Source organism: Ictalurus punctatus, chromosome 10 (genome assembly GCF_001660625.3).
Source record: "Ictalurus punctatus breed USDA103 chromosome 10, Coco_2.0, whole genome shotgun sequence".
Lineage (NCBI taxonomy): Eukaryota > Metazoa > Chordata > Actinopteri > Siluriformes > Ictaluridae > Ictalurus > Ictalurus punctatus.
The window spans coordinates 28,442,501-28,456,279 of record NC_030425.2 but is presented as its reverse complement, the minus strand read 5'-3'; the positions used below and the strand labels follow the sequence as shown (position 1 = coordinate 28,456,279).

The 13,779-nt window shown below is 42.0% G+C and overlaps 1 protein-coding gene across 2 annotated transcripts in view; it reads left to right on the top strand.

Moving 5' to 3' along the window:
- Positions 1-13,779, top strand: part of phlpp2 (PH domain and leucine rich repeat protein phosphatase 2) — a 53,030-nt gene that overhangs the window by 18,828 nt on the left and 20,423 nt on the right. For both annotated transcript variants that reach the window (XM_017477525.3, XM_017477527.3), the window contains exons 6-12: positions 2,746-2,900; positions 4,986-5,132; positions 6,954-7,184; positions 11,128-11,330; positions 11,435-11,495; positions 12,497-12,592; positions 13,618-13,773. In XM_017477525.3, the coding sequence (XP_017333014.1) occupies positions 2,746-2,900; positions 4,986-5,132; positions 6,954-7,184; positions 11,128-11,330; positions 11,435-11,495; positions 12,497-12,592; positions 13,618-13,773 (1,049 nt within the window). The remainder of the gene's footprint in view (positions 1-2,745; positions 2,901-4,985; positions 5,133-6,953; positions 7,185-11,127; positions 11,331-11,434; positions 11,496-12,496; positions 12,593-13,617; positions 13,774-13,779) is intronic.

Below are 13,779 nucleotides of genomic sequence, written 5' to 3'. Positions count from 1 at the left end.
AAAAGGTAGAATAACAATAAGGAGCCTATGCTCCTTCGGTGCTTGGCCCCCTAATTACAGTATTTTCCATCCGTGAAGATAGACAAGTCAATCAAATTATAAGCCAAGCCTTTAACGTCACATCACACCGTGTCTCTTTCGGGCTGGTAAGGGAATGTTACTTCATCCAGGCGAGCCCTTGAGCACAAACAGGGCCTGTGTGAGGAGAAGAGTTTAATATGATGAGAGAGGAAATAAAATCTGAGACGTCTAACGCGCCACTGACGTCTGGAGATCTTATCTCGCCTCTCTGCTCCACTCAAAGGGCGTCTTTATAAAGCAGCACCACAAAGCCGACAGCCGTGCACGCTAGGCGCTAAGTCCACCATACACACACACACACACACACACGCACACACACACTCTCGATTTCTCATGTTTCCGTAAATAACATGTTGCACCATGTCATGACACCATAGTTGCCATAATATTGCTAGAGGAATTTGTTGTCCACAACAGTCCGTGGAAAACAGACTCAGACTGTCTCTCTCACTCGAAACCGTCTGCTTCTCAGTCACCCGTCTTACATCCTAGAGGTATGTATCGAGATCTCGATCTCACCGGGACCTCACAAACAAAAGAAGTCCTGGGAGTAGGACTGATAAAAATACTCAGCTCACAGTAATCACGTTACTTGAAGACTTTTGTACAGACACACGATACGCACCGCGACGTATAACTCAGCCGTATTTAAAACGCGTTCAAAACGAAGACAGACTTTTCCGATTTATACGTTTTATTTAATATCTAGGAAAACATTCTAACACAGAAAAAGGGGGGGGGGGGGAATGTGTAACGCTCTTATTCAACTCCTTTAAGTTTGTAATGATTTAAAAAAAACAAAAACAAAGTCATAAACACCAGCGATATCTCTAAAATAGTTTGTCACGATATTGCTGTCGTACAGCGCCATACCGCCCAGCCCTGCGTCCGTTTTACTGCCGTGAATTAAGATGAAAAACGTTTTTGTTTTTCCAGGCTGAAAACGAAATGACAGCTAAATAAACGAAGTAAAATAAATATAATACATTGACGTTTTTTTGTTCGAAATAAACGACGTAAGTTCACTGAGGTAAAAGGTTCGAGACGTCAGACAATGTCAGAATCGGTCTAAAAGTAAAACTTTTTCCTTTCGTTTTTGCATGCTCACCTTCCAAAGATGATTTAAAAAAAATTTTTTTTAATTTATTACCTAGGAAAATCCACCTTTTAGTATTGTCTGTCTTTTTAATATAATATATACTATTATAATATAATACTAGCTAGCTGCAACTAACCTACCGTCAGTGTTCAACCTTCAGTCAGTGTTAATACGAATTAATAACATTCAGTAAGTTAATAATCTTACTCTAATCTTCAATCTTTCTGTTGATGAGACCAGTTACTGTGAAACAACGTGCTGAAATGGAGAGGATAAAGTTTTTATTTGCATTTCTTTCAGGATTGTGGAATTCATTATTATTCATTTATAAGAAGGTATAAAAGGCAGAACTATCGGTATCGGTATCGGTATCGGCCGATATCGCTCCGAATAATCGCTTATCGGTATCGGCTGAGAAATTTAGTATCGGTGCGTCTCTAGTTGTAATTTCACACTGAGGGTGTAAAAACTTCTGACACGATTGATCAAAAAACCTGCCATTTAAACAGGAATGTGTAGACTTTTTATATCCATTATACATCAAATATATGGAGTGCTGACTGGTTCAGACACGCCACATCCCTGTATATCCCACGTCAATCGTTTACCCCATGACCACTTAAAATGAATTTACGTTTCTCAAGCGTATGCAGTGGAAATAAAATAAATAAATGTGCTCTTTATTCACAGAAGGCTTTAGTAAACCCGTAGCGGCATTTTGCGTCCGTGAACGGATCTGGAATTCCTTTTATGCAGGAATGAAAATTTAGGAAATTTTTACGTTTTGGAATCTTAAAATGCCCACGTTGGGGAGATTTAAAGGGTTAAATAAAATCTCTCACGTTCACTGACAAGACTTCTTTTATCGTCAGCTAAACTAAACTAAAACAAACCATAACCAAAGCGACTGAGTTCTCATCGTTGTTATGATAGCTGCTAGCTATTTTCGCCGAAAGACCAGGATTAAAACGAAGACGTCAGATACGAAGCACGTATTGTATGCCTGAGTGGCAGGAATTGTCCCGATAATGTCTTTGGATTCTTGTCACCTGATATTTAGCGTGATTTTAGCGTGATCTCTTTCCCGTGATCCAGGTCAATTCTGTGGCTTTTAACCGTCCGACATGGCTTCCTGTTCACTATGTACGCTCACGACGTATAATATAGGAAGTACAGTATGTTCAATAACGTGCGGTTTGAGATCTGAGCATGGGAAAATTGCGTTGCATTGCCTTGTGGTGTATGTTTAATGTTGTTAATGTTAAGTATTGGCACCCTTGGTTTCATTTAGGTTGCTCACTGCTGCCAAGCGAACTTATCTTGCATTTAGTAGTTCACCTAAGAGACAAGCAACAGCAGAGACGAGGGGTTTTTAACGTAAAATGAGTGAAATGTCCGTCACTGGTCTCCGCCCACACGCCCCAGAGAAACCCCTCCTACTTTCACAGGTTATTTGATGAGACGTAGAGACTCAGGGTGCTGAAAGTTCTGGGTTTTTGATTGGTCTCATGACGTAGCACACTGAATTCTTTTTACTTTGGTGTGTGTGTGTGTGTCTACTGTAGGTGGTATCTCAGACCATCAGCTTGGTGGATTTGTCCTGCTACAGCCTGGAGGAGGTTCCTGAATATCTCTTCTACGGCCAAGACGTCACACACCTCAACCTGCGCCACAACTTCATCAGTCTCGAGGGTCCTGGAGGTCTTTGCAACTTTAACAGGTAGAGACCTTAAAGATCACGCCAGCCTTTTCGAAACCACCTCACTGTCCGCTACCATTCTGTAAAACCACGCCGCTGCACGTAAGTGTGTAGTGTTGATAAGATAACCGTGTAACGATGCTCAAATTCCAGGTTACGTAATGCTTCAGTGATTATATCGGGTCGTTCTGGCGAAGCGACGATGCGTGGAGCGTTCGTGCCAGGCAGAAAGTGAGAACAAAACCTGACGAGACGACGCTATTAACGTTAATAGTCAACTTCTTGTATTGGTGTTTTACTGTTTGAGTTGTAAACAGTGTGTGTTTATGTGCTGCGAGGGCGAGCGTCATGGCGAGGTTTTAAAAGGGGATAAAATCGGACGGAAAAAATTGTTTCGACTTTAGAACCTGAACAGAGAAGAGAAAAAAAAACCCCAAATCATGGCTATTCATTATGACCTAGAGGTTTAACACACTGAAACGATCCAAATCTGTATATGTATTCGGATATAACACTGAAGTGGGCGTGGCCTAAACCAGAAGTTTTAAAAAAATTTATTCATTTATTTTTAATTAAATTTTTTGTTTGTACCTGCCTACGATATTAAGGGGGATTTCTACGCAAATGTCAACCTTATCATTGAGCAGAGGTACAAAACTTCTTATTTATTTAATTTTTTTAGATAAATGTTTCGCTCATATTTCACTATGTTTAACTTATCGATGGACTGTAGAGAAAATCTTGTCGTTTATGCAATGGATACTAAAAAGTCTACACGCCCCTGTTAAAATGGCGGGTTATCGTAACCTTTTTATTCCTTCAATTTGTCCCTAAAATGTTTGATTTTGTTTTTCAATACATTTTTGAAGCTTGCACCGATATAGTTGAAAAACATCCGGGCCGATTATATCCTGTCAATCGGAAGAGGGCGGGAAAACAGGTGGATTCGGTGCTGTGTGTAAAGATGATGTCTCTCGTGTGGAATGAGGACAAAACTGCAGTATATAATCGCTTATCGGTATCGGCTGAGAAATTTAGTATCGGTGCGTCTCTAGTTGTAATTTCACACTGAGGGTGTAAAAACTTCTGACACGATTGATCAAAAAACCTGCCATTTAAACAGGAATGTGTAGACTTTTTATATCCATTATACATCAGATATATGGAGTGCTGACTGGTTCAGACACGCCACATCCCTGTATATCCCACGTCAATCGTTTACTGATCAGAAGGTCGGGGTTCGAGCCCCGGCGCTGTAGAGCTGCCACTGTTGGGCCCTTGAGCAAGGCCCTTAACCCTCTCTGATCCTGGGGCGCTGTATCATGGCTGACCCTGCACTCTGACCCCGGCTTCCTAACATGCTGGGATATGCGAAGAAAAGAATTTCACTGTGCTGTAATGTGTACGTGCCCAATAAAAGACTCATCATCATAGGATCTTTTAATTCCCATTAAAATATTATTGCATTTTTAACAAGCAATTACACCAGGCACTGCAAATTCAGTTCGGTTTTATTTCTTTAGTGCTCTTAACAGTGGACATTGTCACCAAGCGGCTTTACAATTCAGAAATTCAGAATGAATTCAGGATATGGATTTTAAATGTATGAATTCATCCCTAATGAGCGAGCGCGAGGCGACGGTGACGAGGATAATACTCCCTGAGACGATACGATATGGGGAAGAAACCTTGAGCGGAACCCGACTCAGGAGGGAACCCGTCCTCATCCGGGTGTCACCGGATTATAAATAAATAAATAAATAAATCCCTTCCATAAAGGTACGATATACTACCTGGTCAAATAGTGCAGTCGTGTGAGCAGGAAAATTCATCACGGTTTTCACATGAAGTCTGTTTTGTGATGGTGCAAAACTGTTTGTGGTGATTGCCGTCCTAAAGCTAGCATAGCATTCGTAGTCTTAGCCCATTGTAGCAAAACTGCGAGTCATAACGAGTAAGGTCGAGATAATGACCGAAAAGAGCGGCGGACTGTATGTCCGTCACAGAAAAGATGGCATCTCTTTTATTGAAATGAAAAGATCTCTTGCTCTGTGTGAGTTAATCATTGTACATCTTATCTTATCTTCTGTGTGTGTGTGTTTGCAGGTTCACTCAGCTCAAGAGTCTCAACCTGTCTCACAACCGACTAGGCGTGTTCCCCGAGGCCGTGTGTGAAATCCCGACTCTATCCGAGCTCAACCTGTCCTGTAACGGTCTCGGCTCCGTGCCCGCCCGGATCGGCAACCTCCAGAGGTCCGATCACATTCCCACAAACCCATAATTCCCGCAATCTCACAGTTCTAAATGTTTATTTTTTATTATACCAACAGTATAACAGACCTGATAAAGGTACAGTGTACGTGCGGCAGCGATATCACTAGCCACACCCCTAATCATAAAAATATCATGGCTGTATAAGAGAAAATGATATTGACCTTACAGTTTACAGGATGTCTGCGTATTGTGATCCGGGTTCTTGTGATGATGAATATTCATCAGCGTTAGCATAATCATATGCGGGTGATTAGTGAGAGTGCTGTGAGCTGCTCTGTGAAACAAACTTCATTTTTTGAATATTTAAAGCTTTAAGATAATCTGTACTTATAATGTAAGTACTTGTATTAGTGATAATAATAATAATAATAATAATAATAATAACAATAATAATACTTTTTTATTTATAGCACATTTTGTTCATTAAAATGCAGCTGAAAATACTTTACAAAAAGTGCAAAAAAAAAAACAAAAAACCCCAGCATAAGGGAAGAGGCAGAAAATAGATTAAAAAAAAAATAAATAAATAAATAAATAAAAGTAATGTCGATAAAATAGTAATAAGTAATAAAAGATTTGAACAAAGTAGAGCATCTTAAAGCAGTATGATGTGATGTCACTGGATTAACTCGGACCAATCACATCTCGTATGCAAATGATTAACATAGGATGTATCTGAGCCAATCACATCTCATATGCAAATTATTAACAGATCATCTATCTGAGCCAATCACATCTCATATGCAGATTATTAACAGATCATCTATCTGAGCCAATCACATCTCATATGCAAATTATTAACAGATCATCTATCTGAGCCAATCACATCTCATGCAAATTATTAACAGATCATGTATCTGAGCCAATCACATCTCATATGCAAATTAACAGATGATGTATCTGAGCCAATCACACCTCATATGCAAATTATTAGAGGAGGATGAAATTTCTGGAAACTTTCTGCAGCTAGCTAGATAATTAAACTAGGCTTCTGTTAAACGAATCAGTGAGTGATTAAACTAATTATTATTCGGAGATTAACAGGTTTAAACCTGTTAATATGTTTATTACAGATTTTTACTGATTAATAAAATACTGTTTAAAAAGAAATTTAATTTTAATTTTAAAATAGATAGCATTGTTTTCTTCTCTTTTTTTTTTTGGATGTTTGAAAATCACCTTAAAATGATTATTAAAAGCTTTACTGTAAATAAAAGTCAGTGTTAAAATACTCTCCAAACATTGACAGTTGGGTCTTTCAGTTTATCGTAGATTTAAAAAAAAAATGAAAATAAACAAATGTTCACAAAAGGAAAACCAGCACCACATGTCTAATGGTGATATTTTTTCAGTAATATTTTTCTAATAGTATTTTTATATATTATATGAGAGATTATGGGTATGGAGAGATTAATGTGAGCCATAAAAAAAGGTGTATTTTATGGTATTTAAATTTTTGATCTATTTATTTTATTTGTATTTTTTTGTAATGGGGAAAAAAAAACCCCTAATATACAAAATAATATTAAAAAGTGATTAATTATACTAACAAAACAAGGAGGACAAAAATACAGAAAATAAATATTACATAGACTGATTAAATAAAAAGAATAATAAATTAAAGTGGTTGAGATGTTAAGAGAGTCCTTTTTTTGTTGTTGTTGTTGTTGTTGTAAACATCGAAACAGGTTGCCAGATCTTGTAAATTTCTCTCCAAGCATTTCTAGAGTATTGTTTTTTTTAGCTTTATACAGAAGTCTCAGAAGGAAGTGTTTTCGAAAGTGTTTTTCTCTCTCCCAGCTTGCAGACTCTCTCTCTGGATGGGAATCACTTGAGCTCTCTGCCTGATGAGCTGGGGGATCTGGTGCAGCTCTGCAGTCTCGGGCTCTCCTTCAACACGTTCCCTCACATCCCCGCCGTGCTGGAGAGGCTCAGCGCTGTGGACCGGCTGCTCATGGCCGGGAACCGAGTCGAAGCCTTGGAGCTCTGCAGCCTGCTGAGGATGAGTCACGTCAAGAACATCGATTTACGGTGAGCCAAGAGCGCGTCAGGGTGCTTTATTTACAGCACGACGAACAAGTGTACACTTGCAGTGCCACTGGTTGGAGTGGTAACTAAAGTACCAGTTCTGAATATGGTTCTGGTTCCTGCAGAGAACCAATAATACTGAACATGGTGCGAGAAACAACCCCGATCTCTTATTTTGCGTTGGCTTTATGATGAAACATCACAATGTTGTCATATAATTCGATGTTTTCGATTCCTTCTTCACCCCGTCATGTTTTCTTAGCTCTTAGTCACTCATCTTTAGCTACATTTTGTGATCCATGTCAATCTTTGAGAAAACGGCTTCACTATATGTGCTCACTACGTAGGGAGTAAGAGTGACGCCGTAGACCCGCTGTCGTCTACACAGGGAAAAGAAATGACAGGAAATGATAAACTCCTTGTAGTTGGCACTCAACGTTCTTTCTTTTTTTTTTTTTTTAAACTAAGGTTAAAATATTGGCACCCCCCGGCTTTGTGTAGGTTACTCACCACCGTTAAAACAAACGCACGGCAAGAACGTCGCATACATTACAATGATATAGAAACGGCAGGTCTGTTTATTTCAACACCGATCTCCGCCCTGCGACAAAACTCCGCCCACTTTCACACTGCTGTCTCTCTATTATAGAAAACAATCGCAGGATTGTTCATCGCTCTAGTTCCATCGTGCAGCACCCGTATCAAACGTAAGGACAATTGGGATTGTCAACAGAATCGCGTTCACGCTGTCGTCTGGAGATCGCAGGTTCGAATCCCAACGATGCCACAGCCATCTACAGCCGGGAGTCCAAGAGATCAGACCACCAACACTAGCCAGTCATGACCATCTGTGAGCTCATGTAATAGCGGAGAGCTGGCTGATGGATGGGACTTGTCCATGACTAAATGAAAAGAACATTTTAATAGCTGTTAGCTTTCCGTGTAGCTAAATTAGCCGACGTTAGCGATATCACGCTGTTAGGGATGGCAGGACGATGGACGTTTCCTAATTTGCATACTCATGTATATTCATAGGTACTGCTCTTTTTAACGAGGGTGGATGTGTCGAGAACGTTTCCAGTCATTTTCAGGCGCTAAACATATCAAACGGTTTATTTTTCTGCACAGTTAATGTCTGTAACGATCGAAAACGACGCGTTCCGGAACGACTTTAATGGCGTTTCTCATCTGCATGTCTCTCCGTTCTTGTCGGAGAAACGCAGACAAACACCAGACGTGAGCGGAGGGATTGGAGTTCACGCTGGCTGAGGGATGGGAATTTGCCATAACTATATTACGGAGAAAATTTGACGAAAGATCCGTTTTAAAAACCGTCAGCTTCACCGTGAGAAAGCCCGATGGCGTCAGACGGCACCACAAAACGTCATGTCCTGCAAACCGTGCACTATATAGGTCAGGGGTATTTACCTCAAATTTGTAGGCCGTTTACATCAAATGTCAAACAAGCGATAAACTTCACGGGATCGTTTGGAAGAAATCCTTTTACGTGAACATAAAGCTGTGGTTATGATTATGAGCCCCGCCCTCTAAACGAGCCCGAATGAGCGGCTCTCGGTTTTGTCTGTAAATTCACCCTGACCTGAAAAGTGCTACGTTCAAAGAGTTAATAAACTCACATTATTGCACCTCTGTACTGGCACTAAAGCCGACTCGGGCCGTGGAGCTCATCTTGTGAACGATATCACGAAATAAATGACGTCCCGTATGCAAATCATTATGCGGGTAACGTCGTACATGTAGAACCTGGTGAGGAACGCATCGTGGTGGCTCGTCTGCGCTGTAAAACGAATGACCGAACGGCAATAACCTTTAGCGTTTCACTTTGAAACACTTGAATGACTAGTAATAATATTTTGTAACGTGTGACTAGTCCATGGACTCGGAACAGATGAGGTGAGGTAGTTGTTTTTATTTCGAAGCAGAGAATACCCACACCCTTCTCATCTGTTCTCATCTGCGACTCTTTTTTTTTTTTAAGCAAGCAACACTATTAGTCGTGTCCCCTTTCTGAGCCGACGTCTCTCGCTCTCTTTGCAGCCGCTCTCTGGTCTCTCATATCCTGCCGAATATGTTTGTAATATAATCGGATAAAGCGCAACAGATGATCCGCTGTAATACTTCGCTGGGGTCGCATCCGTACCGACGGCTGAGAGAGCGAATAGGGCATCGTTGGGCATAGAGCTTGTCTTTTTGTCTAGCCTGTCTTTAATCTTTATCGTTCACTCCCTGGCTTTGTCTGTGAGTTAATGCTGCTGTCAGTCTCTTTATGTATAATGCACAACCCATAGACAACAGTAACGTAACAGGATCGTCCACTGTTACAGAACAGAGACACTCAACGATCTAGATTTAACCTTTCCACTCTCATCTCACCCGACACGCCGATATTCCCATCAGGGAAAACGGGTCAGTCCCTGGTTTGGGAGTTCTCTGTCACGTTTTGTCTGCCGTTTTAGTTAATATCATCCTCGGCTCGACTTGTTCTCCGTGTGGGGTTATGGCTTCACGGGGTTTATGGACAGATCTATTTACAGTATATTTTATTAAATATCTCAGAGTAGACCTCAAATCCTCCATCCGACTTTAATAAGCGTAATCAAAACGAGTTCAGTCCTCGACCCGGGCATTTTTAAAAAAAAAAAAAAAAAAACCAGCACCCAGTGAACTTTTAAAATGAGTTTTGAAATTCACCCTGACCTCAAAAGTCCAATATTTGAAACCTTTCAATCTTCCGGGATGCCGATTCTAAGGAATTCGAGTTAACGAAGTCACATTTTTTCTATTTTAAAACGCTTCGTTTCGGTTACACCGATTTGGGGGCGGAGCTACACCCGAGCACGGTTTGTGATGTCAGAAAATAGGTAGAACGGTCACATCCCGTATGCAGCGTTTGATGAGGTGGTACGTGCAGAATCTCGCTAGGGAGGAACAGATGATATCGGTTGTCATGGTAATGTTATGGACAGTCTGAGGACTTTTAATAAACGTTAGCTTTCCTGATAGCTCAGTGAAGCGATGTTAGCGATATTACGCTGTTAGGGATGGAAGGAAGAAGGGCGTGGTTTGGGGAGGGGGGGGGGCATTTTCTAATTTGCATACTCGTGTATATTCGTAGGTACTGCTCTTTTTAATGAGGGTGAATGGCTCGAGAATGTTTTCCAGTCATTTTCACGCACTAAAAAAAATCAAACGGTTTATTTTTACGGCGCAGTTCATTTTTGTAACGTTTGAAAACGACGCGTCCCGGACGACTTTAATGACATTTCTCCTCTGGCGTCTCTCAGTTCTTGTCGGAGAAACGCAGACAAACACCAGATGTGAGCAGAGGGATTGGAGTTCACGCTGAGTTTTCGGGTTCATGAAAAACGCAACCCCCCCACCCCCCCACCGGAGAAGCTGTTTAAGCAGCTGTACACGCGTCAGAACATTAAGGAACATTAAAGGGCGGGTTATCGGGTCGTTTCGTTGTGAACAGCCAGACTTATGTCGCTCGTCTGAGGCCGCAGTTTCAGTTCCCTCTTCTCAGTGCAAACTTTTCTATTTTCATGCCGCCCTGGTCGTGTTCGAGGCGTTTGTCTTCTGTTTGTTCGAGTCAGAATTTCCATTTCCTGTTATTTGGCGCGCTGAGTAGGGAGGATGAACACGGTGGTGTTTTATTTTAAGGAACGAAATTCTCAACGATCGTGATAGTCAGACGCGGGAAAGTTTAGACCCCGCCTCAGATTCGGTGTGATTTTGATTCAGGGCGTGGTTATAAAACCAGTCCATCTATCGGCATATTTTGGGGCGTTGGGAGGAGGAACATGTGGAACCCCATCCGGACGTTAACCCCAGCTCTGAATCGAACCCTTCGTCAAACCCACAGTCAGTTTTCATGATGCTTCCTGTACATACCCTTCTCACGTCACGTGTGCATTCCTTTCAGACTAAACGGGCTCCGCAGTGTGAGAAGTGAGACTCTGGAGCCCATAAAGCAGCTCATCCAGCTGGACCTGAGGGACAACCGGCTGACCGAACTGAACCTGTGCGCGACCTGTAACCTGGACACTCTGCACTGCGAGCGCAACCAGCTGGAGGCGCTCACGCTCAGCGGCTTCACGCTACGTAGCCTGTACGCCAACAATAACCGTGAGTATCGCCGTCTCTCTCTCTCTCACACACACACACACACACACACACACACTGAGCGAACATGTAGAGTGTGTTACATTGTCTAAAATTTTTTCTCACAGGTTTATCTACAATCAGCATCTATCCAGTTCCTAATCAGCTGACGCACATGGACGTGTCCTGGTGAGTTCACGTCATGTGTAGTGTATAATTAGCGGATGAACCCTTTACTGCATGGGGTTGCCATATGGCAACAATTCATTTATCCCCGTTTTTACATTTTGTGTTATTTTTGACTACACGATACTTTCCACCATTGCACTTTGTTGCAACAATTTACCAACTAATAAATTAATTCAAGTAATACAAACCGATAAAAACTTTTTTTTTTTGATGTAAATGTAATCCTTCATGCAGTAGAGGGTTAACGCTCTGTGAATTTCCACCTGCGTGAACATAGCGGTGTTCAAAATTAGTACGCCCGCTTTGATCACCATTACCCAAGCTGCTTTAATGGTGCAAAGTAAATACTTAGCTTAACCCAAGTTACCTTTCCAGCATTAGCTATCCAAGTCAGCTAACATTTGGCTAACTATTATGTCATGTTATTTAAACCAGTGTAAATGTATGCAAGCTAGCAAACGTTACGCTCGTCCAATAAGCGTTCATTAAAAAAAGCAGTGTCTTCGTCGTTTCGTTGTTTTTTGCCGATGATTCACATCATTATTTCCTTCGTATTGGCGTCATCAATACCGCCTAGTTTTCTCATTTACTTCAAACAGAAAGTTTGTTTACTTGCCGATGCGAATAGGCAGTTAGACATGAGGAGCGTCCGAGGCTGAGACTAAGCTAAGGTTAAGCTAACTGGGATCATTGGTAACCCAGTATCTCTGTCTAACATTATGCTATGCTTTGGCTAAGATTAAATTAAACACTAGCTAACATTAGGCTAGCAACAATGCAGTTTAATTTGCAAGTTAGCTAGCAGCAAGACGGCTATGTGTATATATATTGTAGCTATGTTTGCTAGCAAGCCTTACCCTGGATGATTGGTGTGAAGTTGCAATAAATGAAAAAATTGTGTCCAATTAACGTCTGATTTGAATTAATCATGTGACAGAGAGCTCAGAATGTGTAACAGAATTAAGCATTGTGGAGGTTTTTTTTTTGTGATGATGGGACAGGAATGTTCTGGAATGCCTGCCCGACTGGGTGTGTGACAGCAGAAAGCTCGAGGTGCTGGACGTCTCCCACAATCTTCTGCTGGAGCTCCCGGCCAGGTCGGTGACGTTTTTATACTTTCATTCAGCTGTGTGTCCTGAGGCGCAGCAGTAAGAGGTCTGTAAGTGTCCATCGTATCATTGCGTCGTATTAATGCGATTTCCATCGGCCGGCTGTGATAAAAGAGTCCGGGACACCGCTGCAGACGATGATGTCACTCCGGAAGAGTTGTGGAGATGAAAATGTCAGCGTCATCAAGATATGGATAGAGCACTAACACGGGTGAATTTGAACGCGTGTGTATTTCTCAGCGGTGTAGTAGAGAGCACTACTCGGCACCCACTGCTGCATTACACGCACCAATTAAACGTTGGTTAGCACGTTCGCCTCACACCTCCAGGGTCCGGGGTTCGATTCCCGCCGGGTACTCCGGTTTCCTCCCCCAGTCCAAAGACATGCATAGTAGGCTGATTGGCGTGTCTAAAGTGTCGTAGTGTATGAATGGGTGTGTGAGTGTGTATGTAATTGTGCCCTGCGATGGACTGGCACCCTGTCCAGGGTGTACCCCGCCTTGTGCCCGATACTCCCTGGGATAGGCTCCAGGATCCCCCGCGACCCTGAAGAAGGAGTAAGCCTTAGAAGATGGATGGATGGATGGATGTTTGCTAGACTGTATGAGTGAGGGTGCCCTCTGGTGGTCATGGTGAACGTGACAACTGGACAGCACAAACACTCTTCTTTCGCTGGAATGCTGGCACCAAACTGTCAACGTAAAGCATTTAAACAGTTCATCGAACAAAAACGAACATCCTTAGAAGACCACAGCCGAAACGTTAGACAAGAAATACGTTTCGCCTTTTTGTCGAGGACGCGTCATCACCGCAGACGTATAAATCGTGCTATTTATTAGTTAAATTATGTCCGTTTCCACTGTTTCGCCTCGTTAATAAGGTGAACACACCGGAGCTTTGACTTGTCCAGTGAGCTAGCTATTGAGTTTACACGTGTTAGTGTGGACTGGGTTTTAGTGTCAGAAGTATTGAAGATGACACGGTGTCTCTTTCCTGTCTGTGTCCTTCATTAGACTGCTCAGTGGTCTGAGTCTGAGGAAGCTGCTGGTTGGCAGTAACGCGTTACAGTGTGTTCCTGATTTACTCGATCACATCCCTCTGGAAACCCTCGACCTGCAGCACAACAAACTCACTGAGCTCCCGGAGAACTTCTTCTCCAAGGCCTTAAAGTAGGT